Raw genomic sequence first — 25,685 nt, 5'->3', positions numbered from 1 at the left:
CTGAAGAGCTCAACAGGCTGGTGATTCAGGAGTTCTGTGCTTTTACCTCCATCTTAATGCTCCTTGCTCCACAGGCCCTGTTCTGTGCCACCAAATCCACTTAAGTGCCCTCAAAACTTTAACTGCTCTGGTCTCGGTTTGGAATGCAGAGTTTGAGGTATCTGAGGTTGTTTTAATTCTGTAAAAATGAAAAGGGAGGCTAGGCAAATACTGCAGCTTGTGACCGCAACCTCTCATCACTTTGCTGAACGACTGCTGCAAAAGACTGAAATAGAAAAGGCACATATCATCCTGGGCAAGGAGTGTCCACAGCCACCATCTCTCCTGCCTCTAACGCACTTGTTCAAGGAGAAGGACCCTCAGACAGGAAGCCCAAGAGGACAACCAGATACCCACTGCGTTTTATGTTTGTGCTTTCTTGAGCATGAGTAGCTACAAATTCTCCTTTAAAAAAAAAAAAAAAAAAAAAGTCACAGTTATTTGACAGGAGTAGTGGAGGAGAAGAGAGAATTTAATGACACACGAACTCACTTCCCATGGCTCCAGCTCCAGGCAGCCGGGTATGCTGTCAGGTCCACTTGCTGTCAGAGGGAAGGTTCTTGACATCAGAGAACCTCTCTCCTCCAGTATTCACAGAGAGAACAAGATCAGAAACAAAAGTCCACCATGGAGGAAATCCCAGAATGATCCAATTTGGAAAGAATTTAATTAATAAAATAAAGTGGAGGGAAACGGTCCAGGTGGGGCTGCAGGGCTAGAAGATCCCGTCCAAGGCTGACATTGGCCAGCACCCAGTGGGCCCCAGGTGGGCAGCGCTGGGACCTATCTCAGCAGGAACAGCCTCCACAACCAGAACCACTCTGCAGACGCCGCGTCTTCCTCGCCACGCCCACTGCTATGTACAGACAGTAAACACCAGACAACTGCGGTTTGTTATAAAGTGGCTTCTAGCTCTCCTACGCCGGGCTTGGCACATCATGCATGCAAAGCAAGGAGACTTCGAGGGCTTCACCAAACAGTTATTTTGGCAAAAAAAAAAAGAAAACAAAAAGCTAAAATTCTTAAGCAGGATTAAAAGCCACTGAAGTGAAAACAGTGTATTTTCCCAACAGTATGGAGTTAGACTATCACTACACCCCCCCCCTTTTTTTTAAAAAAGTCTCTGCCATCCTCCCCCAATTCAGGTCAAAGTTCATAGCAGCAACGCATAAAGTCCTCTGTAAAGCCTGTGTTCTCTGCTTCCAGGGTCAGAGTTAACAGGTCAAGTTCAGTCAGTCCGAAGAATCATGGGAGGATGCTCGCTGTCTTCGTCCAGGCGCAGGGCACTGGCTTCATCTTCAAGACACGCTCCACCCACGGCACCCAGGTCGTCCGTATAGGCTGCAGAGAGGCAAGAAGGCCAATCCCAGTGGGTAGGGACAAACTACAGACCCCAGTGAAACCCTCCAGAGACTGGGCTTTGGAAACTTTGGCATGTTTCTGAACTACAGTCCACGCTGAGTCCTTCTGAATTTTAACTGCTTTTCTGACTCAGATCCCTGAAGCTTTAGGCAGTTCAACATGAAGTTGCTTATTTTCCCAAATTATTCAATGTCCAAATGAGGCCTGGGAGTGAGGGCTTCCAAAGGAACAGCTGAAGGTTCTCCCCACTGAATGGGGAGAGCAAGAATGATCCTCATGCTGGTTATAAAGATGTTCACAATCAACACTGTGAGACAGTTTGCACTTTATGTGACCGTAAGGGCCATTCCCCTGAGTTGTAGTAAGCAAGCATGACCTCATGTGTGAATGAAGCCCCAGGTCTCCCACTTGAGTCCCCTTGGGTTCTGAGGATGTCAGCTCTTGCAGTGAGAAGGGGCCTTGACAGTGACCTCAGCTGTTTGTGTGCTGATGGACCAGCTGCTGCAGCCAGGGGGAGCCCTTCAACATGGCCTGAGATTCTCTTTCCTGTCTCTGCCCTCACTGGCCACTGGCGCAAAGGAGTTCATGTGAAATTTGCCAAGTGATCACACAGGTGGGACAAGGATCCAGGAGAAACACTTGGTAGTGTTCTGTTCTCTTGAGGGGCAGCAGGCTGGGGTGCATCTAAAGTCGCCTGGGCTCTGCTAGTTATTTTCTTCTCAAAATGGAGAAAATAATTAAATCTTGCCAGGACTTGGGACACTAGTTTACAAAAACCCGCCTATGCGTGGAATGATCCTTTTCCAGATGTCAAGTGGGAGGTGGGCAACTCTGGTGAAAGTACAATGTGCTAGAACAATCCCCTGCCCCCCAGGAAGCGCCGCACAAAATTACCTTCTAGGTTTGCGTCCTGCCCCTTACCAAGTCTTGTTGGAGACGAGGGCACGTAGGCAGCTTTTGCGGCTGCTGCGCTGTACGTCTGAGTTACTAAGGGGCAGTCGTGAGAGGCAGAGTCCACAATTTCACTGGTGGTCTCCATGCTGCCGTCCAGCCTGGAGAGAAGGGAACGACCAGGACAAACTCAATGCTTCCAGGTCGGCATGGGCATTGTCATGGCATGGCTGGCCTGAGATGCCAGACCTGCAGTGAGGGGGCAACAGGACACTCGCTAGACGGAACGCCAAGCGTTCCTAATGCCATGGCAGTTCTGGAATATCCCCGCCCCATTCTGGTGGATCTGTTTCACTGGAGTTTTGTACGGAAAGCGTGAAGGTTCCACCTAGTGAGGCAAGCTTATTTTTAAGTTAGATGATCATGAACAGAATTCACATTAAAAAAATCATTTCTGCCAGGCATGTTGGGGCATGCCTATAACCCCAGCTACTCGAGGCTGAGGAGAGGATTTCAAGTTTGAGGCCAGCCTGGGCAACTTAGCAAGACTGTGTCTCAAAGTAAAAAAAAGGCTGGGGATGCAGCTCAGTAGCGGAATGCCCCTGGTTCAACCCCCAATACCCATTCGCACCTCAAAATCCCACCTCCACCTGGCTGTTAATGTCACACAGTATCATTGTTAGAGCACTCCCCAAGGGAAAACAGAAAATCAAACTGCAGCACCTCCCAGTTAATGGACGTTAATTCCTTCTGCATCCCATAGTGGATAGTAGGCATTTGGGACCCCACGCTGTGGCTTTTCTTGCTTTTAAGACACAAAGCCCCACCCTCAGGAGAGGCTTGGATGTCCTGTTTGCAAGTAAATGCAGCCCAGCAGAGGCGCCCCACCAGCAGCCACGACTCCCTACAGGGGCAAAACCCGTTTAATCTGGGAACAGGAGGGCCTCAGCAGCACAGTCCAGCACACTGGAATCTGTGCCTCACGTCACTGGGGAGGGGCAGGCAGTGGCAGGTGCAGGAACCTCACCTGTGCTGTCGCATCAGGGCACACTCGCCACCTTCCTGGGGGTCCAGGTTGTACATATACAAGTAGCCGTCAGAAGCTCCCACCAACAACCGAGGAATCTTCTGAATTCTAGTGAGAATACAATCAGACCAATTCTAGAAGCATGCCTCTCACAAAACACATCTCTAAATCAGCTGCCTGCCTGCCTCCGCGGCACAGACGGAGTTTCCTGCACAGGAGTTGGCTGGCAACTAGGCAGAAGAGGACCAAGACCATGCCCCGGGCTTCCTGGGGCTCAGCATGGCAGGGCCAAGCACAGTCTGAGGGTGCATGTGTAAAAAACCCAAGAACAAGGCAGAATAGGATCAGGTTTGTGGTTTCTGGTGGCTAAGGGTGGTATTTTCAGAGAACTTCAAAAACTATGCTATTCTGATAACAAGGATGGAAACGGTTTCCAAGATTCGTGGAACTCTGCTAGTTCCATGAGACAAGCCTTCCCACAAAGCCATGCTGTGGACAGTTCCAACACAGCTCATGAGACCTGTGCTTGAAGCAGTGCTCTGGAGCCACAATGCCTCCCACTGTGACGCTGCTGTTTTGTGATCCCAAAGGGCTGAGTACCAGCAAATCCCTACAGCTTGACACAATGCTTTTCATCAACACTGAACACTCAACAAGGATGGAAAAGAGGGAGATTTTTTGGAATAGGAACCCCAGAGAAAGCAATTCTAGATGTGTGTCTGCAGCAGAGCCCAGTCTGTAGCTCTTCCCTCTGTGTAGCTCCTGATGGAACCAAACTGAAGAAAGGGCCACATGCCATCTCTGCAGCTCGTAATGAGCACTGGGACACAGCTCCCTGTCCGGACGCCACACAGGAAGAGGGCCAGGGGGGCAGTGCCCATCCCCACTCACGTGGCTAACGAGCAGATGTTCTTATGGCCACAGAATGGGAGGCGGACAGTGGCAAAGGCTCTGCCCTGGTTGAACATTTCTGTCACTTGAGAGGGCAGGTAGCTGGTGGATGCCATGAGCACCTTCCCAAAGTAGCCAGTCCAGGTGGTGGGCTCCTCTGGAGGTCTAGAAGGAAACATCGTGAGACACGTGAGGCTGGTTCTGAGAACTGCCACATCCTGCTCAGACACAAAGAGCCTGAAACTAGAATGAGAATTTCTCCACACGTCACCAAAAAGGGCTGTGGAAAACACACAAAGGGCCAGGACTGGGGAAGCCGGGGGCGGGGGGCAGGGGTTGCTCAGTCAAGTAGGAGCAGCCAATACCTCCTGAGTGGCCATGTTTACCTAATCAGGACCCCCTTTTGGATCCTTGTAGCTAGAAATCTCCAAAAACCTTCTATGAACCTCAAGTTATTTTCCTGTAGCACATTTTGGTTGCTGTTCATCTTGTGTATGTTTTTCAAGGTGTCGTCAATACTTCTTTGAATAAGTCATAGTCTAAGTAATCCCACAGATACTAGTGGGATTTTATCCCCCCAGTGCTGGAATTGACCAGCAATGCTGGGAACTAAGACAGGATCTTGCTAAGTTGGCAAGGCTGGTCTCTGACTTGTGATCCTCCTGCCTCAGCATTCCCAGTCACTGGATTAGAGGTGTATGTAACCACACCTGGCTGTTCTTTTTAAAATTTAAGACAAAACAAAGCCCCTCCACACACATTCATTGCAGTAATACAGAACTTAAATCCCTCTTCTTTTTGCTAACCTAAGGGTATGTTAAAAACGTGGCAGTTCATCCCTGAGGGTGGTCTGATTCTAGCTCCTTCTGTCTACGGGGTGGGAGAGAGGACATAAGCGCTGATCAGAAGATGCCTATTTGACCCTCAACCTGGCCTGCCTCTCCAGCGTGTTTTCCACGTAAGATGATCAATGTGACAGGGACGATCTGTACCACTGAGCCCGGATTTGGTGGCCACAGTCACCTATGTGTGGACTGGCAAATGCTGAAAAAAAGCAGGATGGCTCTGTGCTGCTTTCATCCAGCCAATAAGTGGGACGGAGTGTTTTGTAGTTTTCAAAAAGCAAATGTGAGTGCTGGGAGTGTAATTCCAGGGTGAGCCCTGGCCCCACCCCCAGCACTGCCCTCCCAAAAGCCAGGGAGAGGAAACAAACGTTATCTGTGCAACTCACTTTTCTTTCACAGTCTCAAGTTTGAAGATGTGCACAGTCTCAGTGTTGCTGGACGCAGAGAGGAACATGCCGTCCATGCTGAAGGCCAAGGAGCAGATGCTCACACACCTGGGAAGACAGCAAGTGTGTGGCTGAGTAGGCGGGGTGGGGGGCTAGGCCCTGCGTCACAGGGATTCCTAACTGGGGGACAGAGCACGAGCTGCACCACAGGCACACCGAGTCACCGATGCCTTTCCATTCCTCTCCAGCAACTTCTCAAAAACTCAAGAGAGGAAATGTAGCCAGTAAGAATTCTTTACATCCTTACACAGTTCATTTTCTTTGTGATTACAAATAACATCGGGATTGCATTAAAGCATTTTTAGCTGAATTAGGACGAATCTGTAACAGTAAAGTTAGTAAAAGAACAACTCAATTAAATTACAGAAATTTTGAACTAATCTTGGTGATGTTTGTTAGAGCAAAACTGTCAACATGCTAAGTCTCTACAGTGTATATACATCACTGTAAAATATCTCAAAACATTAAATAAAAAACATGAATTTTCTGAGAACCTTAGAAATAAAGTTACTATTAGCCCTGAATAATTTTAAGGGGTGGGTTTTCTGAAATTCTTAATATTTACTGAGTGCTTACAACGTAACTGGCACCATACTTAAGCTCTGGGGGTAAATGAAGCAGGAAGGGTACCTGCCTTACAGAGCTGGTAGCAAATGGGCCGGGGAGGGTGGATATAAAGTTTGATCCAAGCGGGGACGAGCTGACAAGAGCTGACATGTGAGGGGCCAAGAAAGGTTGCCTCGTGGGAATGGGGGTCCTGGCTCAGATCCAGGAGTTCATACAAGTCAGCCAGGCACGGGGAACAGCATGTGGAAGAACCCCAACCCTGGAAGAGATTCTCTCTCCTGAGGACCTAAACATGCACCAAGGCTGGAATGGGGAATGTGAGGGAAAGCGAGTGAAGATAAGCCAGCCAAGGAGGGGTGAGATGCAGAGGGCCCTCGGGCTCTGCAGTGGCACTAACCCTACAGAAGGCAGGCAGTGAAGGGTCTAGGTGGACCAGCCAAAACCACGGTGAGCATGGGGCAAGGTGATGTGAGGCAGGGTGGGAAAGGGAAGACTTTGGGGGAGTGACAGGCGGGAGCTATCTGGATCCATGAGATGGGAGGGAGGAGGAAAGCCAGAGTCCCTGGCTGGCCTCTGGGGACCATCTGGACCACCCACCGTGATGAGGAACGTGAGCAGATGGCACATTTTGGCCTGCTGCCTGAGGTGTAGGGGAAACAGATCCACCTCAGGAGAGCCTGGGTTCCATGTCTGGCCTTGGGGTCAGCAGCACACGATGGCACAGCTTAGGGAGAGTGTGTGGTTTATAGCAAGGGTGGGAAGAAGCTCCAGCAGACACTGGACACACGGAAATCAAGCAGGATCACAGAGAATCATCTAGAAAGGTGTGATATGAGGAAGACGAAGAGAAAGAAGGGAGCAGGGTAGGCAGACCCTGGGACTGGAAATTTGGCTTTGCCTTTTGAAAGGGAACACTGAGTCTTTTCCATGGGCAGGGACATTCTGAGGAGGAGGAGGTGACTATAGACCACCCAGGTTCCCAGAGATGTGAAGCCTGGAGTGCAGTCAAGAACTGATCGCTTCCTTGCAAACACAGCTCCCGGCCAATGTGCAGCCCTGGGGAGGCTGGTACCATTCAGCACATTCCCACCTGAGAGGGGGAAGTGGGGACCCAGGGACCAAGTAATGCTGCCCACACCAGCTATGGCAATGGCCCAGTGACCTGAGCAGGACACTTAGCTCCCACAGATTGAGGGGTGCACCTGCTTCCAAAGCAGCTGCAGGGAGGGAGCACCAAGTGTGTGCCCTGGCTGGGACAGCTGAGGGACCCTAAATGCAGTGCCTTATGGTTCCAGAGCCAAGGCTATGTGCTCTGAGGAAGGAGAGCTGGGCACGAGGGCTCTGAGGGCTGAGGATGATGCTCAGTAAGTGAGGCTGCTGACCTGCACCTTGGAGTGGGCCCCAGACCTGGCCTGGCCACATGAGTTTTTCCAAACTCTCAGGCTCTCTGTCCTCATTCTCCATTCAGCTGGGATCACAGACACATGGAAACCTACTCTACTTCCACAAAAATGTTCTTTACTTTCCATGAGGAGACTGACTTCTACATCTCGACTGCTGATTGAGGTGGTTGAAAATGCTTCCATATTTAACTGGAATTTCCCTGTTGTTTAAGTTTATACCCGTTTGGCCAATGATGACAGAAATTAAAATCCAAATGTAACCTCCAGAGTCGACTTGGAGGATTTATATGTTACCTCTTAACTCCTCTCCGGAACTCAAAGAGTTTTTGTCCCTCTGGAATGGAAAACACCCTAATCACGGTCCCCTGGGACAGGGAAAGAAAAACAGAAAAAAGAATTTTAGCTGGGTTAAAAATAGACTTTTTCTACTTTTTACACACCAGACTACAAAAACCCTGTGGTCCACTTCCAGTGACAGCTCTGCCTGGGCTAGGAGGGAGCCCTAAGGCCCTCTCCTCTGCACCCCAGGTCCCAGGGGGCCTATGTACACTACCACCACATTTCCTACCACAAGAATACCGGAAAGTCTCCTGTTCTATTTTATACCTCATCACATATTTTTTATTTAAGTCATTCTACTTTATTACCATTCTATACACTAATAACTCTTAAGTCAAATATAGAATATTAATAGTCCTTTAAAGTTTGAACTATTAGAAATAAAACCCTGTAGTCAGGGACTGCACCAGGGAAGGACTGCTTAACTCCAAGGACTGATGAGATTCCAGCACCCACTCAGCAACAATCCTGCCACTTTCAATTACCAATCAAGACAACTCATTAGCTGGAAATCTTACTTAATTGCCTTAAAAGAAAAAGCCCAAACTTAGAAAATCGTTAAGACTTACATTAAGAAAACTTTTCTTAAGAATAATCTAAAAAATCCAAATACTTGGTGAGCTACTGTATTTCCCTGCTTCAAAATGAAAAATGTGAACAGCTGCGAGAACAAGTGGAAATAGGGCACAGAGAAATGAGCAGAACTTCCAACAGGCTGCTACTGAACGAATGCTCCTAAGTGATGGTGTGGAACAGCATGAAAAGAAACAGACTGAGAGAAGAGAATGGAAACCTACAAACAGGTAGCTCTTCAAATTTGTGGGGCAGGACCAATTATATTCAACATTCAATCTCATACCATGCAAATTTTAGAAGGTTCAGGGTGTTAAACATATTGTTACTGATCTCTCACATGCTCACGAACACTTTTGGGAAAAAAAAAGGGCAGACCATCTAAATGCAGAGGTGTTCACATAACTTACAGTCCATCTGCACAAGGGGAATGCTACACAACCAATAGCAATCAGATAGCACAGGCTCATTTGAGAAAATGTTACTTAACATACACATTCACTCTAGATCCAAGGAAATCAGCTGGGTTTGTAATTCTTGAAAATTAGAGGGCTAAAATGTTTTATGCATACATATACAATAATAACAAAGGCAAAGGCTTTGTCCTTTACACCCTAAACTTTTTAGGTGCATGCACGCACCTTTTTAATACATAGTTTTGGTACTAGGAACCCAGGAGTGCTTTACCACTGAGCTACATTACCAACCTTTTTTACTTTGTATTTTGAGACAGGGTCTCACTAAGTTGCTGAGGCTGGTCTTAAACTTGTGATCCTCCTGCCTCAGTCTCCCACATTGATGGGATTATAGGCATATACCACGGTGCCTGGTTATATTTAATTTTTGATGGTATATCTGCTGTCATAATAGTGACAAGGTGTTGAGATCATGCAATAGCAAATTCCTTGAAAGCGAACATAAGTCACATATCTCTGGAACACAGGAGGATTGGGAAGGCCTAGCTGTTCTAATCCCACAGACAGAAGGATTCTATTTAATCACAAATAAAGCCTTTGTTTTTTATATCATGTGTGTGTGGGTGTGTGTTATTCTATTTTCACTGAAATCCTAGGTGCTTTTGGGCATTTCTAAGCTAATAAAAGAAACAATGGTAAGATTCTTGTTAATTAAGGGCTAGCAATTTCATTTTGATACTCCCAAGGGAGAAGAAAAAGACAGTGATATTGGGACAGCCTTGCAAAATTTAAAAGCAAAGTCAGGATGGATTGGAGCTCAATCCCTCCTCTGCCTAACTGGTCAAGCCCTGGGCAAATTACTTAACTTCTCTGAGCCCTCACTATAAAATGAGAAATGTTTACCTTGCTGAGGTGATCAAATAGGTAATGAATGGAAAAAAACAAAACCCATGAGAAGTGAGTTTGAGGGGACAGGATTTGGGGTAAGGAAAATGCCTTGTTTCTGAACTGCTGTTCTGAAGAGATGGATGAGGCAGTAGAGCAAATAATTCTCTCAGAGGCAGACGAGAGGACAGCACTGGTGCAGAGAGCAACGACACAGGAACTAGAGGTAGCAGGATGAACAGGAAGAGACAGGAGCTGGAGCTGGGGGTGCCAGGCTAAAGGTCACAGCTGGCCACTGTGCACAGATGGGCTTTAGAAAGGTCACATCTGTTGTCATCCACCCTGCTCAAAGTAAAGTTATTTCTGCACCATACTTGTCTGTTCCCCCTGCAGCAGCCAGGGACACTTGATCTCATTAAGTGTTGATAAAATTAACAAAAATGGACTTGCCTGGTGGTTCCTGAATTAAGGTTTGTTAATTTGCAGCATGGTGATGTGGACCAGAGAGATGCTACCTGGGGGAATTCTACTTGGGGTCAGGCTGTGTTCTGATCACTACTGACTTGCTGGCTCCTGGGATTGATGTGTGACCAGAGTCTTTGGTGATAGATTTTGACCTACTTACCACTTGTGAAATCTCAACTTACAGAATTGGCAAAGAGGGCGACTTTGGAAAAATGGCTATAAATTTTGTTGCTGAAAACAAGGGGATTCTCATGACATTTTTTTATAAGACTAAAGTCTCTTATTTTATTCTTGTGAGGAGACAGTTTTGTTTGGGAGGAGTCCTGGAGATTGAGTGGTAAAGGGGCGCTTTACCACTGAGGTACATTCCCAGCCCTTTTTATTTTGAGAAAGTGTCTCCTTAAGTTGATTAGGGCCTTGCTGAGTTGCTGAGATTAGCCTCAAACCTGTGATCCTCCTGTCTCAGACTCCCAAGTCACTGTGATTACAGGCATGTACCACTGTGCCTGACATGTGATAAAGACAGTTTTGAAGGCAGGGCTTACTGTTGGTGAACACGTGATCACAAGTGCACTCTTCAGGAATGTTTGAATCTTGTCTCAATGCTCCTAACAGGTTGGAAATACAGATTTTGATCGAAAAGCAACATTACTCATGAGCTCTTGTGAGGCAAGTCACTGTCTATCCCAAAGTAGGACTGGGATGGGTATAAATTATGGGGTAAAATCCTTTCTAGAAATCTGTTTCCCAGTTCTATTGAAATGTATCAGATGTACTGTATTACTTTCAGTACTAACTGTGCACTGGACTCTGTTGCAAAGTTCCAGCAGGCAACAGGTTTAAGCCCCAGTAAAATTCATATTGCACATGTCTTAATGAAGTTTGAAAATCAAATAAATTATATGTTCACTTGGGGAAAAAAAAAAAAAAAAAAAAAAAACTAGAAATGTTGGCATGTGCCTGTAGTCCCAGTTACTGGAGATGCTCAGAGAGGCAGGAGGATCTCTTGAATTCAGGAGAAGGAGGCCAGTCTGGGTAACGGTGAGAACTCATCTCAAAAGAAACAAAATGAAATAACACCAATGCCCCCCTGCCCCAATTAACCCAAAACAATAACAAAACCCCCACCAAAACCCTAAGGCTGCATCCTTTTCACCCAGATATATTATGAGAATCTTTTAATATTAAAAATACATGTAAAAGATTTACACGACTAAAATAAACTATTACCTATAATTCCGACATATTAGAAACAATGTCCCCAAAGGGTGATGTTTAAGTAAATCATAATCAAATACTGTTCAGCCACTAAATTGTCTGAAATGTATTCTGATCAACTGGATAATAAAAATTATGTCTGACTTGTTACACTTCTCATTATTTTCCAAGTTCTCTATCATAGGATATGTTAGTTTCTTAATTTGAAGACATGGGGTAAGTGTCTTCATGGCACATTATTTTCTATCACACACATGTTGACATTCTTGTCAGACAATGGCAGAGGGCTATGGTTTGATTCTTAAACGTGTTCAAAGGCCACGTGTTGAAGGCTTGGTTGCCAGCTGGTGGTAGTGCTGGGAGACGGGGGAGCCTTAGAAAGCAAGCCTAGTATGAGGCAGTCAGAACACGGGGGTCCTAAAGGGGACACTGTGACCCTGGCCCCATCTCTCTGCTTCCTGGAGGTGAGCAGGGGTGCTCTGCAACATCTCAGGCCCTAAGCAACAGAGCCAGAAAAAAGCACACTGAAACCTCTGAAATCCCCTTCCTTCGGGTTAGTTGTTTATCGCAGATATTTTGTCACGTGATAGAAAGCTGCCTAACACAGTGTGTGTGTGTGTGTGTGTGTGTGTGTGTGAGACTTACTTCACAGCAGCACACTGACAGCCTGACTACTGGGTTGTCAGTATCTTTGTTTCTCTGTGAGTTGGTCAATATAGACGTGTCTAGACACGGGCTGTGTGGACAGAACTGAAGGTCTGCTGAAGCCTTCAAATTGGTTTTCTACCTTCTACAGCAGACATACCTTCTCAGAAGCCGTGGCAAGTTTGGTTCCACTTGCGTCAAAAGCCAGTGCTGCTAAAGGGCTGTCATGAGCTGGGATCATGTTTGCAGCTCTCTGAAAAGGGGAAACCAATAAAATTTGACTGCCATGTGCTAAGAGCCCCCTGCCCCTGTGCTATCACTTGGCCATCAGGCTGAAATGCCAACGGCAATTACTAAACCACCATTATGGTTAACATAAATACCAAATCCACTTGACAGGATGGGACCTATGGAAATATGCTCAGTCTTTCACAAAGCGAAACAATTCATCCACTTCCTTCATCCATTTCCTTCAGACACAGACACTGCCAGGAGCTCAGATTCTGTGGGCGCACAGGGCAGGCTTAACAAGCCCTGATTTAGCACCAGGGCGGAGGGTGAAAACTGCTGCTGTGCTGCGGGGCAGGGCACACGCGTTTAGGAAGATAAGCTTTAAAGGGTTATCCAAGCACAGAAGGCACCTCACCAAATTAATGGTGTCGAAGACCTGCACCTCTCCGATGGTTGCACTCCCTGGATATGCCAAGTAGCAATTGTCGTTGTTTATTGACAGTGCACACAAGCCTGTGAGTAATGCAGACAACAAATTCAAGTCAAATCTGAGATTTCCTTCTCAGTTGTTACATATAATTTAGCATTTGCTTAACACTAAACTTGGCTTTTTAGAAATAAAAATTAGTTCTTATAAACCTCATGTATTTTTTAAAAGTTCTGTACCCGCAAGCCACCATCGTGATACCAGTGTTATCGACAGATTAAGGGACACTGGTTGAAAATGATCAGTAACCTCAGAATTGAAAATTAATCTAATCAATAAGCTTATACCCTCAAGACTGTATAAGGTAGCTTGGTTTAAGATTGATACTTTTTAAACATGTCCCATCTGTAATCTATAAAGAGGGAACAAAAGTTTGTCTCATGAACATTAAACTATCTTTTAAAGGCAAAATCAGAAAAATAGGATTCTCTCCTCACAAAGCAATTTACCTGCAGGGTTTGGGGGGGTCTCCCTGATGGTGTGCAGAACCTTCATGTCCCGAATGTTGTGTATATATAGAGACTCTTCCAGGCACACGATGAGCCTCTAGACAGGAGAAAAACAGAAAACCAAATGTGAAGGAACACTGAGAACACATGCCCCAGTCTTCATGTTAAAACTGACTCTTGAACTAAGATGCTCTCGATTTCTTCTACAACACCATACAGACTGGAAGCCTAAGGCTCAGGGAATGCAGATGGCTTTCCACCACCTGTCAGGTGGTGCCCAGAGTCAACTTTCTAGGAATCTTAATTGAGGTGACTTGATTTAGCATCACATGCGGCTCAAGTATAGCTAACTGAAGTGGGCTTTGGAAAGATTTGGGAAAGACATTGCTTTTAAAAAGCAATTCTGAATGAGGCATGGCAAGACAAAAATTTAAGCCTAGAGATTTCTAAAAAGTATAAATTTTTATTCTGTGTACAGATTACATTGCTTCAAGTTCCTGCTCCATTTTAAAGGAAAGAGTTGCTTTGCAGAAACTGCATCAAGGGGATGGTTTATGCAAGAAAGAGGTCGGCATGCACAGCTCCATGTGAAAATATACTTCTATGCCTTCAGTTAAAAAAAAGTTCAAGATATTATGTCCTATAATTTGCTAGTTTAACCAACTTTTGTAAGCTAATCACTTTATCCAGTCACATCTCAAAATCTAGCTACTATTTATGATGCACACTAACTGGCTGCTGAGTCAGCTTTCCCTGCAGAACAGGCAGGCTGCTGTAGACAAAAACCGCTGAGCATCATAAGGCCTATGCTGCTTTCTTAAGAACTAACAGTTATAAAAGCAAAAAAAGGTAACAGGTAAATCAAGACTATGATATCTCTGGATAAACAGATAGAAACATAAGACTCACATCTTGAAGGATAACTACAACAGTTCAGCAGGGACAAGGTTTGTGTCGCAAATGGGACAGTTTGAGCAAAACTGTGAGCAGAGTAGTCAAGTCTGGTAGAATGAAGACGTGTGCGTGCAACACAGTGGAGGGTCACAGGCCTTGGACTGCTTGCTCTGTTCGAGAGGCACCGAGAAGACGGGCTAGGCCATGTTGGAAGCACTCTTGCGGTATGACTCACTCACCTGCCTGTTGAGCTTCACGGCCAGGATGGTGTTAGAGTAGCTGTAGTTGCAGATCTCGGTTCCCTTCTTAAAGTGGCAAACCTTTAGCTTCCTGGGAGCCTTGAGGCTAACGATGGCCACTAAACTGCTTGAGAACAATCTCTCTACGATGCACACATCTTCAGTATCAGCTGCCATCAGGAAAGAAAGACATACACATAGATATACACTTCTCCAAGTCAACAGGCAGAACCTGCTCACAAACAAAGGCACACCTAGGTGGCACGTGAAGCAGAGCACCACAGAGAGGCAATGTCCCATAGCAGCACAAGACAGTGGGGGTGGGTGGAGTGGAGTTCTGACCATCTGGAGCCAGGGAACTGCTGTTGCTATACATGAGGACCATGCCCTATGTGAAAATTCACACAAGGCAAATTACTGAATTATTAAAAAAGTTTTCTGTTGCTGGACTTCGATGATGTGACTTAAAAACACACTTACTAGTTTAGAAATCCGAACTATAAGATAAACCGAAGGACTAAGATGTCAGAGCCCACCTCATTAAGACACAAACCACAGATGATTTCTTTCTTTTTTTTTTTTTTTTGTATGGAGGACTGAACTCAGAGCTACATGCCCAGCCCTTTTTATTTTTATTTTGAGACAGGATCTCACTAAATTGTCCAGGTTGGCCTAAAAATTGCAATCCTCCTGCCTCAGACTCCTGAGTCACTGGGATTAGAGGCATGTGCCAAAGTGCCCAGCTTAGGGATGGCTGTTGACTTACAATGGTTCATCTTATGATTTTTTTAAGTTTACAATGGTGCAAAAGTGATCAGCATTTGGTAAACCTGTACTTCTAAATTTGTGTTTGGATCTTTCCCTGGACTAGTGACATGTCATATCTTTTCTTGTTAGGCTGGCACTGATAGAAGCTACAGCTGCCAGTCAGTCTCATGAGCATGACAGGAAAGAACCCACATGCTATAGTATGCTGTGTTGCTTAGTTCCATGTTCAGTATGTTAGGTGTAGTCACGCAGTCTCAACTTCTGTTATTTTCAAATTAGGCTGGCTTTGTGCAGATGTAATCCCATTGTTAAGTCAAGGAGCATTAGTATTTCTAAGAAAGCACATGACATCAATCATTTCAACAGGAATTTGATAATCAAATGTGCTGAGTACTAGTCTAGGCACTAACAAACTGGATGTTAGCTAAAGAGTCAGACATATCCAAAGTGGCATAGCCTGAATTTGTTAAAAAAAAAAAAAAAAAAAAAAAAAAAAGTGTAAGAGTTTGCCTTTACTCAGAATGGAATGGGTAGTAAAACCAAGTGCAAGATTCTGAGCTCTTTAATAGTTGACTCATGGTTGCTTTTACCTAGCCAACTGATACACAACGCATATTTACTTCTTTCCTACAGCAGTATGCAAACCTTTATTCCAAGGATCAAACCCAAATGACTGCTACCCCTAGGGAGAGGCCAGAGGTGTTAGCCCAGGAGGCAGAAGTATGGCCTGTGGCTTCCTGCTCAGTTGTATCCCAGAGTAGGCCCCAACCCTGCCAGGATCTGACTTGCAAGGAAGGGCATAGCAGAAGTGATCCTGCTGGCTCCTGGAGGCAGGATCTTCACAAAGGGCCTGGCACACAGCATCATTCAGCCACTAGGCCAATCAAACTCAGAAGAGACAGATGCAGATGCCAATTATCTGCTGCTACAGAACCTTCTGCAGGACCAGAGGCTTGAGTTCTGTGATTGACTTCTCCTCTTCCTCAGGAAACCTGCAGGGATGCCAGTCATGACAAGAAGCTTGGGGAGGACAAGGGATCAGGAGAGTCAGTAAGATGGTCTCCAGGGGTGGCCCCAGCAGGCTACAACCTTCGAGTATGCTCTAAGGCAGCAGTTGCGTCGGCTGGGACAAGGCCCTCCATCACTACCCAGTCATCCCCTTTGGACTCCCACTTCTTACAGTTTGCTCTCTTTGGAGTTTCACCAGTGAGATTCACCACTTGGCTACACTCAGCTATGTTCCATGTCCTTGCTTTCAGTGTTTACCAGTCCTAAGAGCACTTGGGAACAAAGCTTCCTGCTGGGCCAAGGGGCAAGGACCACAGGACTGGCTGTGTGCAGGTCTAACATTGCCTAGCACACTTGAGCAGCTCCTTAGATACTGTATCACCTCAAAAAATTGGCTAATCTTAAGGCATTTAAGTAGGAAAATTGCTTTTGGTGAAGTTCAACTGCTTTCACTTTAATATTTGTACTGGCCAAGTGCTACTGCTGGATGCCTTAGTAGTTACTGGGGATACAATGGTGACCTGGGGAGAAGGTTCAGGAAAATCAGTTTAAAAATCAGATTCTGGTCTTTAGCTCCACTGTAACTAGTTGGAAGGGCTGGCATCAATTTCCTCAATGGTGAAGTAAGAATCAGATTTTCAGTTTTACGAATTCTAGGACTGGGACATACTATAGGAAATCCTGTTCTATACAAACCCTGTTTTTAAATTAAAAGTAAGTTTTATTGAAATTCACTGGCTCCTTAAATTAAACCAGAGGAGAAAGGGCTTATTTCCAAATACAGATGATCCTCATAATTCAGACCAGAGCCTGCCTCCTGCTAAAGTTTGTTTGAGGGCCTTTTTTGTCACTCACAAAGTGGTGAAAAATTGGAGCCCCTGATATGCACGTGCCCAGCTGAAAGCTGCAATGTGACAGCAGTGAGAAAGCAGAAAAAGAACTCCAGGCAGCCACCTGGACAAGTTGTGCTGTGCAGAGCAGAAACGTGGGGACGGGATGGAGGGACATGCACAGTGGAAGGAAGTTTGTCTTCAGATACAGGAGCTATCAGACACACTGACAGCGATTGACACTGCAGTGGAGACAAGGGAACTGAGGAACCAAATCACTAAAAAAACTGGAAGGTGAGGGATCCAGCAGGACTGGTCTTAACACAATGGAATTCCTTTTCCACAGGTGAACAGAAGGGAAGAGAGGAGATGGGACCAGATGCAGGTGGGTGGTCATCTGGAGAAGAAAGGAAAGGGACTCCTTGGGGAAGCACTAGCTCTTCTCTGGAGCATGAATTTTTACTGGTTTTGAAGACACAGAGGTGGGAGGCTTTCCAAGTAAAGCTGGACTGAGATGATCACCTCAGGGAGTAGCAGATACAGTTATCGGAACCACCCAAGGCCATCAGCAGGCATGGGCAAGTGTCCACTTGAGGTTGTAGCAATAAATTAAAATCCAATCATCCAGAGGAAAATCATACCAATTCAACAGATGCGACAAAATTCAATGCTCTTTCATGGTAAAAACTCTTAAGAATAGGGAGAAACACTAATGTTATGCTTAATGGTGAAAATACCGACTTCTCCGTGAGAGACTGGGAACAACACAAGGATGCCCACTTTCCTTGCTCTGCACTGGGGGTCTTGCACATTGCAACAGGGCAAGAAGAATAAAAAGGTACATGGATCAAAAAGGAAGATACCACAATACTCCAAAATATAGGCTCAAACACTTTCTCAATAGGACCCTTAAAGCTCAGGAAATAATACCAGGAGTTAATAAATGGAATGACATTAAATTAAAAAGCTTCTGTACAGCACAGAAAACAGTTAAGAAAGTGAAGAGTGCCTAACGTGCCTGAGGCCCTGGGTTTGTTGGATTCTCAGCACCACAAAAAAAAAAAAAAAAAAAAAAATTGAAAAGAGAACCTACAGAATGGGAGAAAATCTTTGTTTGCTACTCTTCTGACAGGATAATATCCAGAATATAAAAAGAATTCAAAAAACATAACATCAAAAAACACCCAAATAATCTGATTACTAAAGGGGCAAATGAACTAACCAGACACCTCTCAAAATAAGAAATACAAACGACCACAAATATATGAAAAATGTTCAACAGCTTTAGCAATTACAGAAATGTAAATGGAAACTACACCAAGATTTTGTCTCACTCCAGGCAGAATGGCAGCCATCAGTAGATGAATGAATAAGTAAATGTGGTATATAAACACAATGCAGTTTTTTTTCAGCCATAAAGAAGAATGAAATGATGTAATTTGCAGGAAAATGGATGGAATTTGAGAATATTAAGTGAAATAAGTTAAGGGTCATATGTCTTCTCTCATATATGGAGCTAGAAAGGAAAAAAGAAAAGAAATATGGAGGAATCTCATGAAAATCGAAAGGAGATCAGTAGAGAAAGGGGACAAGGGGGAGGGAGGAGGAGTGGGAAAGGATAAATACTGGAGAATAATACAGACCAAATTATATTGTTACATTGTGTACATGGATGAACGTGTAACAATAAATCACATCAGGTACAACTATAGTCCACCAATTAAAAAAAATGAGATTTAAAAAAAAAAAAAAAAAAGGAAGACACCAAACATCTTAAGGAACCCACAAAGCAACTATTAAAATTAATAAATCAATTAAGCAAAATCACAGGATGCAAAATTAAAAAACAAAATGAGTCTGAGAGCATAACTCAGTGGGAGGGCTTACTTAGCATGCACAAAACCCTGGGTTAATCCCCAGCACCACAGAAAAAAATTATTATTTTTTTTTATAAAAATAGAGTATATTTTTATAACCTAGCAGCAAACAATTGGAAATGAAATAAAAATTATAATACTAACTAACTGCAAATTATTAGGAATAAATTTAACAAAAGATGCCAAGACCTCCACACTAAAACACACAATACATTACTAAGACAAAGATCTAAATAAAGGGAAAATACACCAGGTTCATGGACTGGAAAGTCAACATTGTTAAGATATCAATTCTCCTCAAAATGATTTCTATTATGCCATCTTTATAATAACCCCAGTTTTTTTTTTTTTTCAAGTGCTGGGGATTGAACCCAGGGCTTTGTGCTTCCGAGGCAAGCACTCTATCAACTGAGCTATATCTCCAGCCCAATAACCCCAGTTTTTTTTATAGATATTGAAAGTTGCTTTAAAATTTAATATGGGAAGGAAAAATTATCTAGACCCAGAACGCACAAGACCATTATTGAAAAAGAACAAAGACTGACAAATAGAACAATGGAGGAAAATAAAAAGTCCCCAAATAGTCCCACACTTATAGGACTATTTCATATTTAGGCACCAAAGCAATCCCATAAGGGAAGAAAAATCTTTTCCACAAATGATGCAATAGGAATCCCTAAGGAATGTAACCTTGATTCATACCTCACAACACACACTGAAATTAATTTGAGTTGGATCACTGACCTAAACACAAAAGAAAGCTTTCATGCACAATTCTAGAAACAGAACTTTCAAAGCACACATATGAAAAGAACTTCATAATTGAGGGTAGGCAAAGGTTTCCTAGATAGATACAGGAAGCAAAAACCTTAAAAGAAAAAAGAAGAAAAAAAAAAAATCAAACTACATCAAAATCCAAAAACATCTATTATTCAAAGGCAAGAAATTTAAGAAAACAGGCAAGCCACACTAGGAGAAAAAGAGTCACAAAACATTTTGGACAAAGAATATCTCTCGATTCAATAAAGCAACATCCAAATCTAAATGGGGGGAGGGGGGTCTGAAGAGATATTTCAAAGAAGATATGCGGGACACATAGCAACCAGGACTCAGCATGGACAGGAATACAGATGGTATACTCACCCGGCTGAAAGGTCTGGTAGTTCTTATAAAACTGAATACATATCTATTCAACAATTCCACTAAGACATTTACCTAAGATAAACGAAAACGTATGCCCACAAAGACTTTTACTAGAATGTTCATAAGCATTATTCATAGGAAGTTGAACTGGGAGGAGCCTGAGGTCCATATACTGTCGTATATTCATATGCCAAGCACCTGAGACATACGACAGTATGAACAGATCTCAAAAAAACTTAAGCTGAGCTACAGAAATGTCAGCGAAAGAGTAGATGCTACATTCTGTATGAAGTTCTAGGATAGACAAATCTGAAGTGATAGTAAAAAACACTGGCAACTTCTTGGCAGCAAGAGAGAATTGACCAGGAGGGAGTCTGAGGGAGCTTTCTGGAGACAGTAACCTTAAAGAGGGTTTCAGTTTACAAAGGTGTAGGTGTGTTAAAACTCAGAATGTCTGCTCAAGATCCAGGCATTCTATTGTGTGTAAATTTTACCTTTTTAAGAAAAAACAAAATCAAGGAAACACTGAAGGCTACTTGGTACAATGAACGTAGCAGTCCTTGGGGACCGTAATGGTGTCTGTAATGCAGTCTGAAGTGCCCATTCAATGGGTTGGGTAATGGGCATGTGCTGATAGGACTAGTGATAAAATGACAGGGCTGGTGTTGTGGCTCAATGGTAGAATGCTCGCCTGGCATGTGTGGGGCCCTGGGTTCGATCCTCAGCAGCTCATAAAAATAAAATAAAGGTATTGTGTCACCTACAACTAAAACAAAATATTTTTTAAAAATGTTACCAAATAAGATAGTGGATAGTATAAATAGTGGATAGGTAAGTGTTTACTAGAAAATACTTTCAACTTTTCTATGAAAATTTCCATTAATAAAATCTTAGAAAAAGAAAGGGATGGAGTCAGTTGTCTCAAAGAAACACAAAGGGAGAGAGGATCACTGGGTCGGTGTGTGTGCTTATCTTTCCACCCAACTATGAATTTGAAATGGTTTCCCTAAAATTTTTATGAAAAAAAAGGAGAGTACATTTCTTTCAGAATTTTAAAAATGAGGAATGAAGGCAGGAAAACTCTTTAGTTGAAAATATAAGTAAGAGTAAAATGAAATAAACCTCCATACACCTACTACCTAGATTAACATATTAACTGCTTAGGACCAACTATTTTTTTCTTTCCTGAGTTTCAAAGAAAAGGTCATCTTGACCCCTCAATGCTTTAGTAAAACCTTCTAAACAAAAGGACACAGGAAAAAAATCTCTTTTCCGACATGGAATGAAAGTAGATTAAAAAAAAAAAAAAAAAAAAAAAAAAAAAAGAAGGCTTTATATATCAAAAAACCTGCAGGTGGATAGAGCATTTACTGTAAAACATGGCACTAAAGTACTAGAAGACAGTGCTGAGAGAAGTTTTTTGAAAAATTTTTTTAGTTGTTGATGGACCTTTATTTTATTTACTTATTTATATGTGGTGCTAAGAACCGAACCCAGGGCCTCACACATGCTAGGCAAGCGCTTTACCACTGAGCCACAGTCACAGCCCAGAGAAAAGTCTTAACAGAAGTGGAAAGATGTTCTCCTGGCACTTGGAGCCTTAGAGGATGAGACTAATCCATTCCAAGCTGTGGAATGGTGAAAAGAGCCACAAACAAGGTGAAAAAGCAAATGACACTCCAGAAAAAAATAATTGCTAACCATAACAAATGGCTTATTTGCTTTAAATCAGCAAAAAACAACCCAACAAAAAAGCAGGCAAAGAAAACCAACAGGCAGTCGTCTCACACACACACACACACACACACACACACACACACACACACACGGGGGGGGGGCAACAAATGAGTACATGAAAAAAAGAAAGTTCCATTTCCATCGATTGGAGAACTGTAAATAATGAAGGCAAATGGACTTAAAAACCTCAGTGTGAACAGCAAGAGTGTGGTGGTGTCTAACCCGGGAGGGGTGTGAGGAAGCGGGCCCATTCACACCCTGGCAACACACACATAAACACTACCTTTGCTGAGGGCAGTGAGGCACGTCCTTCCATTTTAAAATGCATACTTCCCACCCCAGGAAGTTATAGTACAGCCATGCTCACAAGTAGGCAAAACAAAGATGTCCACCTAGGAATTCCACTCCTTGTAGGGCTACTCAAGAGAAACAAACATGTACATCCACATGGTAACTTGTGCAAAAATGTTCACAGCAGCACTATTCACAATAGCCCCTAGATGGAAACAACCCAAATGTCCATCAACAGATAAACAAAACCATATATCCATACAACATTATATTATTCAGCAATAAAAATAAATGAAATACTGATACATGCTATAGCAGGGATGAGCCATGAAAACACACTGAGTGAAAGAAGCCAGACACAGGATTCCATTTATCTCAAATGTCCAGACAGCAAATCTATAGGAGCAGAAAGCAGATTAGTGTGGTGCAGGGCTGTGGGAGGAAGCAGGGAGTGACTGCTAATGGACTTAGGGTTTCTTTGGGGGATGATGAAACGTTTTAAAATTAGATTATGGTAGGCTGCACAACTTAGTAAATATACTAAAACCCACTGGATTGTACACTTTAAACAGATTTATATACCGTAAGAGATAGATAAATTACATTCCAAAAGGGCTGTTAAAAAACACAATAAAAACGAACTTAGGCAGCCTATTGCAGAAATCTGAACTTTGGCTGATATATTAAGATCTGATGCAAGAAGGATCTGATGCAAGTAACAAGGGACTCTGAGTGTCAAGTCATGCTGCTCATGAGAAAATGGGCCACAGAGGACAGAAACTAAGTGTCAGGGCAGATCCTCCCAGAGACCACATGTCCATGGACAATCCTCGGGGATATCCAGATGGGCGTCCAGGGTCTCTGAAACCACCGAAATCATATTCTAAATGTACAGTTCTCTGGGAGAAACATCTGCAACTGTCATCAGATTTCCAAAGGAGCTGTTACCAGGAAAAGGATGAGGTCCTTTGCACATGGCAGAGGAACACCAGTGCCCCCAGAGTGAACACAGAGCTCTTTTATATGTAATTTAATCATTATATTAAATTTCACACTCAAGAGAACTTTCAAATGTACAAGCATACATGGAACCCACATACTCAGACCACTTTCCACTCAACTGAAGTATGGACAGCTTGGCTCTTCCTGGAAATAGTGGTAAACAACAAATTGGGTTGGCGACGAAAGATATGACAGTCAAAGGGGAAGAAAAAGACACAAAGCTGTGTCACTGCTCAGGATGGCATGGTGCCAGCACACCAGTGCCAAAATGTACTCAGACTGACAGAGAAAGTTTGAACATGAACTCCATGACCTCAAGTGGCTAAGGCCTGGCTTTTAGGACTCATTCTAGGTGGCCTGTGCCACAATTTCTGCCAATGTTCTTCTTAGAGACTGCCAATCTAAAAATCTACCTTGGAAAATTAATTACTTGATTGAAGAAAGAATGTTGCTTTGCTTCTCCTGGCAGAGTTTCTAGCTGGCAATGATAAAGCTCCTAAAGTGGGAAGGGAAGAACGAAGCCATTAAATAATTGATAGGAACACACTTCCGCACAAGCCTGTTAGATGCCTGGAGCTCTATGGGGATGCAAGTTAAGAGCCCGATATTCCATTACAACAGATTTAGGCAATGAGGGGCTATTGGAGTTTCTCCATTACTATAAATCTCACTGAAATTAATATTCCAAACAGCACATGGCCTGTCAAATAGGAATGATTTCAGAAAGCACCATTTCTCAAACCTTAAGATGCAGACGATGGCTGTAAATGATGATTAGTTTCTCGGTCAAGCAAGAAGGCTGATAAAAGGCGTTACATGTTGATGGATGCATTTCTATAATTTCATAGGCTCCAGTCACTTTTGCTGAGCTAAGGAACATTTTGCTTGTGTTGTGTTTGGGAACTGAATGCTTTATGAGGTCTGCTTTCCTAGTTACATATACGATGCAAAGACTATATACGATGTGGAATCTGAAGAAGCTAACTTCTAAACTTTTTATTTTTCAAATAATACATCCATATCTTTTATCTACTTTGCCTAATAATGGAGGATACTGTTAATAACTTTTCAGAAAAGAAGGACTACATATTTGTACACTATATGTCTTCTGACAATAAGAATTGCACCTGCAGAGAAAGAATGAGAAAACAAACGGGGCATACATCAGCAATGGACAAGTTTATCAAAAGTTTTTGCAACTTAAGTTTAATACAGACAGCAAAAAAAGTCTTACCATCCTGCTGGGTAAAGGTTTTGTTTTTTTGTTTGTTTTAAAGGAATAAAGAACAAGCAGTTGTCAATCTTGCTTTCCCCCCAAACTGGCTCTGGCTCATTCTTTCTGTAATAGCAACAGACTGAGAGCAAAGATTTGACTTTATGATGGATCCCAAAGAGTTATGAGGGTATAAACCAATACTGAGCTTGAACTAAAATACTAGATATGAAGCAAGATTCTTTTAGTTTACTTACAGAAGAATGCTAAAAAAACCACCTTGACATTCAGTGGAAGGCTAACCTGTTTCCTAAGAGACATTCTTTTCTCTATTCAAAATGAGAGAGGAAAGGTAGATAATATTCTAGGGATAGAACAATGAAACAGCTTCAGTTTAAAGTATTAACTCCAGAAACTCCACTTCATCTATTTGTAAGGGTCAAAGTTCACTAAGGGGAATAAAGAAACCAATATTCTGCCTTATCAGGCCGGTCAGTAAATATCTACTCCTTATAGATGTTATCAAGACATCAGATTCTATTCCACCAAAAGCCTTTGAAAAACAAGCCACCAAAAGCCAGTCAGCGAACTTCATGTTGAGAAAGGGTAAAGACCAGGTTTTTATATTCTTATATTCTTATATATTTTCTAAGATCTGGGCCTCTAAACCAAGTCAAATTTAGAATTTTGAAACAGATGATTACAGTGACTATGGCAATAATTTAATCGCACAATTCAGGCATTTTTTTTTTTTTTAAAAGAAACAGACTTAATAAATATTCCAGCCATTCATAAAAGCCAGGGATCCTCTTCCAGAGATAGGACTAGGCTTCAGGAGGGAAGATCCTATTGGGAGAGGTTCAGGAATGCTCACCTAAGCCTGAGATCAGAAAGCACTGATTCACACCTATCTTTCACCCAGATCACACCTCAGCTCTACCTAGAGGAAAGGCTTTTGGGGGAAGATTTAGTAAGCACCAGGAGGCAAGTCTGAGGACAAAAAGAAGTAAAGTAGTGAGATGGCCAATAGGAGCCAGGCAGGGATGAGTCTGAGGCTTGGTTCACTGCTCTCCCTAAAGAGGGTCTGACCTTACCTCACCTTTGGGGTAGCAAGAGGGACAGTGAGGAGTTGGACACTATACCGTGAAGGGGAGGGCACATCTACAGAGAGGAGCCAGGGCCCCTAGCCTCCTAGTGGGCCACGAGAACACTGAAATTTCAAGAAAGTGGCACAAAGCAATCCTAGTGTCTTCACCTTACGTTAACTGGTGGGGGGGTGTTGTTTAGGTCTGTTTGCTGGTGATTGTGTCCCTCCACCCAAGACCTGAGAAAAATACCTCTGGTCCTCTTCCATTTACGTATAAGTGTCATGCAGGTGGAAATGCTGTCATTCCTGTCTTTAGCCACCAGAACAGGCTGGCGCATGCAGATCCTCTAGACTGGAACATTCACTGCACGAGTGCACACATGCATGAACATGAGACATCTATTCACACAAGCCCAA

At 43.4% G+C, this 25,685-nt stretch overlaps 1 protein-coding gene across 2 annotated transcripts in view; it reads right to left on the bottom strand.

Moving 5' to 3' along the window:
- Window positions 1–687: 687 nt before the first annotated feature.
- Wipi2 (WD repeat domain, phosphoinositide interacting 2) overlaps window positions 688–25,685 on the bottom strand; it is a 34,157-nt gene continuing 9,159 nt past the window's right edge. The window contains exons 3-12 of one of the 2 annotated variants that reach the window (XM_047533812.1): window positions 14,313–14,482; window positions 13,180–13,276; window positions 12,659–12,756; window positions 12,173–12,265; window positions 7,766–7,836; window positions 5,442–5,549; window positions 4,211–4,375; window positions 3,320–3,427; window positions 2,323–2,453; window positions 688–1,380 (exon numbers count right to left, since the gene is read on the bottom strand). In XM_047533812.1, the coding sequence (XP_047389768.1) occupies window positions 1,268–1,380; window positions 2,323–2,453; window positions 3,320–3,427; window positions 4,211–4,375; window positions 5,442–5,549; window positions 7,766–7,836; window positions 12,173–12,265; window positions 12,659–12,756; window positions 13,180–13,276; window positions 14,313–14,482 (1,154 nt within the window). In that variant the 3' untranslated portion in view covers window positions 688–1,267. Of the gene's footprint in view, window positions 1,381–2,295; window positions 2,454–3,319; window positions 3,428–4,210; window positions 4,376–5,441; window positions 5,550–7,765; window positions 7,837–12,172; window positions 12,266–12,658; window positions 12,757–13,179; window positions 13,277–14,312; window positions 14,483–25,685 lie in introns of both variants that reach the window. The other variant, XM_047533811.1, reaches the window with a different exon arrangement.

This window comes from Sciurus carolinensis, chromosome 18, assembly GCF_902686445.1.
Source record: "Sciurus carolinensis chromosome 18, mSciCar1.2, whole genome shotgun sequence".
In the NCBI taxonomy this organism is placed as follows: domain Eukaryota; kingdom Metazoa; phylum Chordata; class Mammalia; order Rodentia; family Sciuridae; genus Sciurus; species Sciurus carolinensis.
This window is presented reverse-complemented; position numbering and strand designations above follow the sequence as displayed.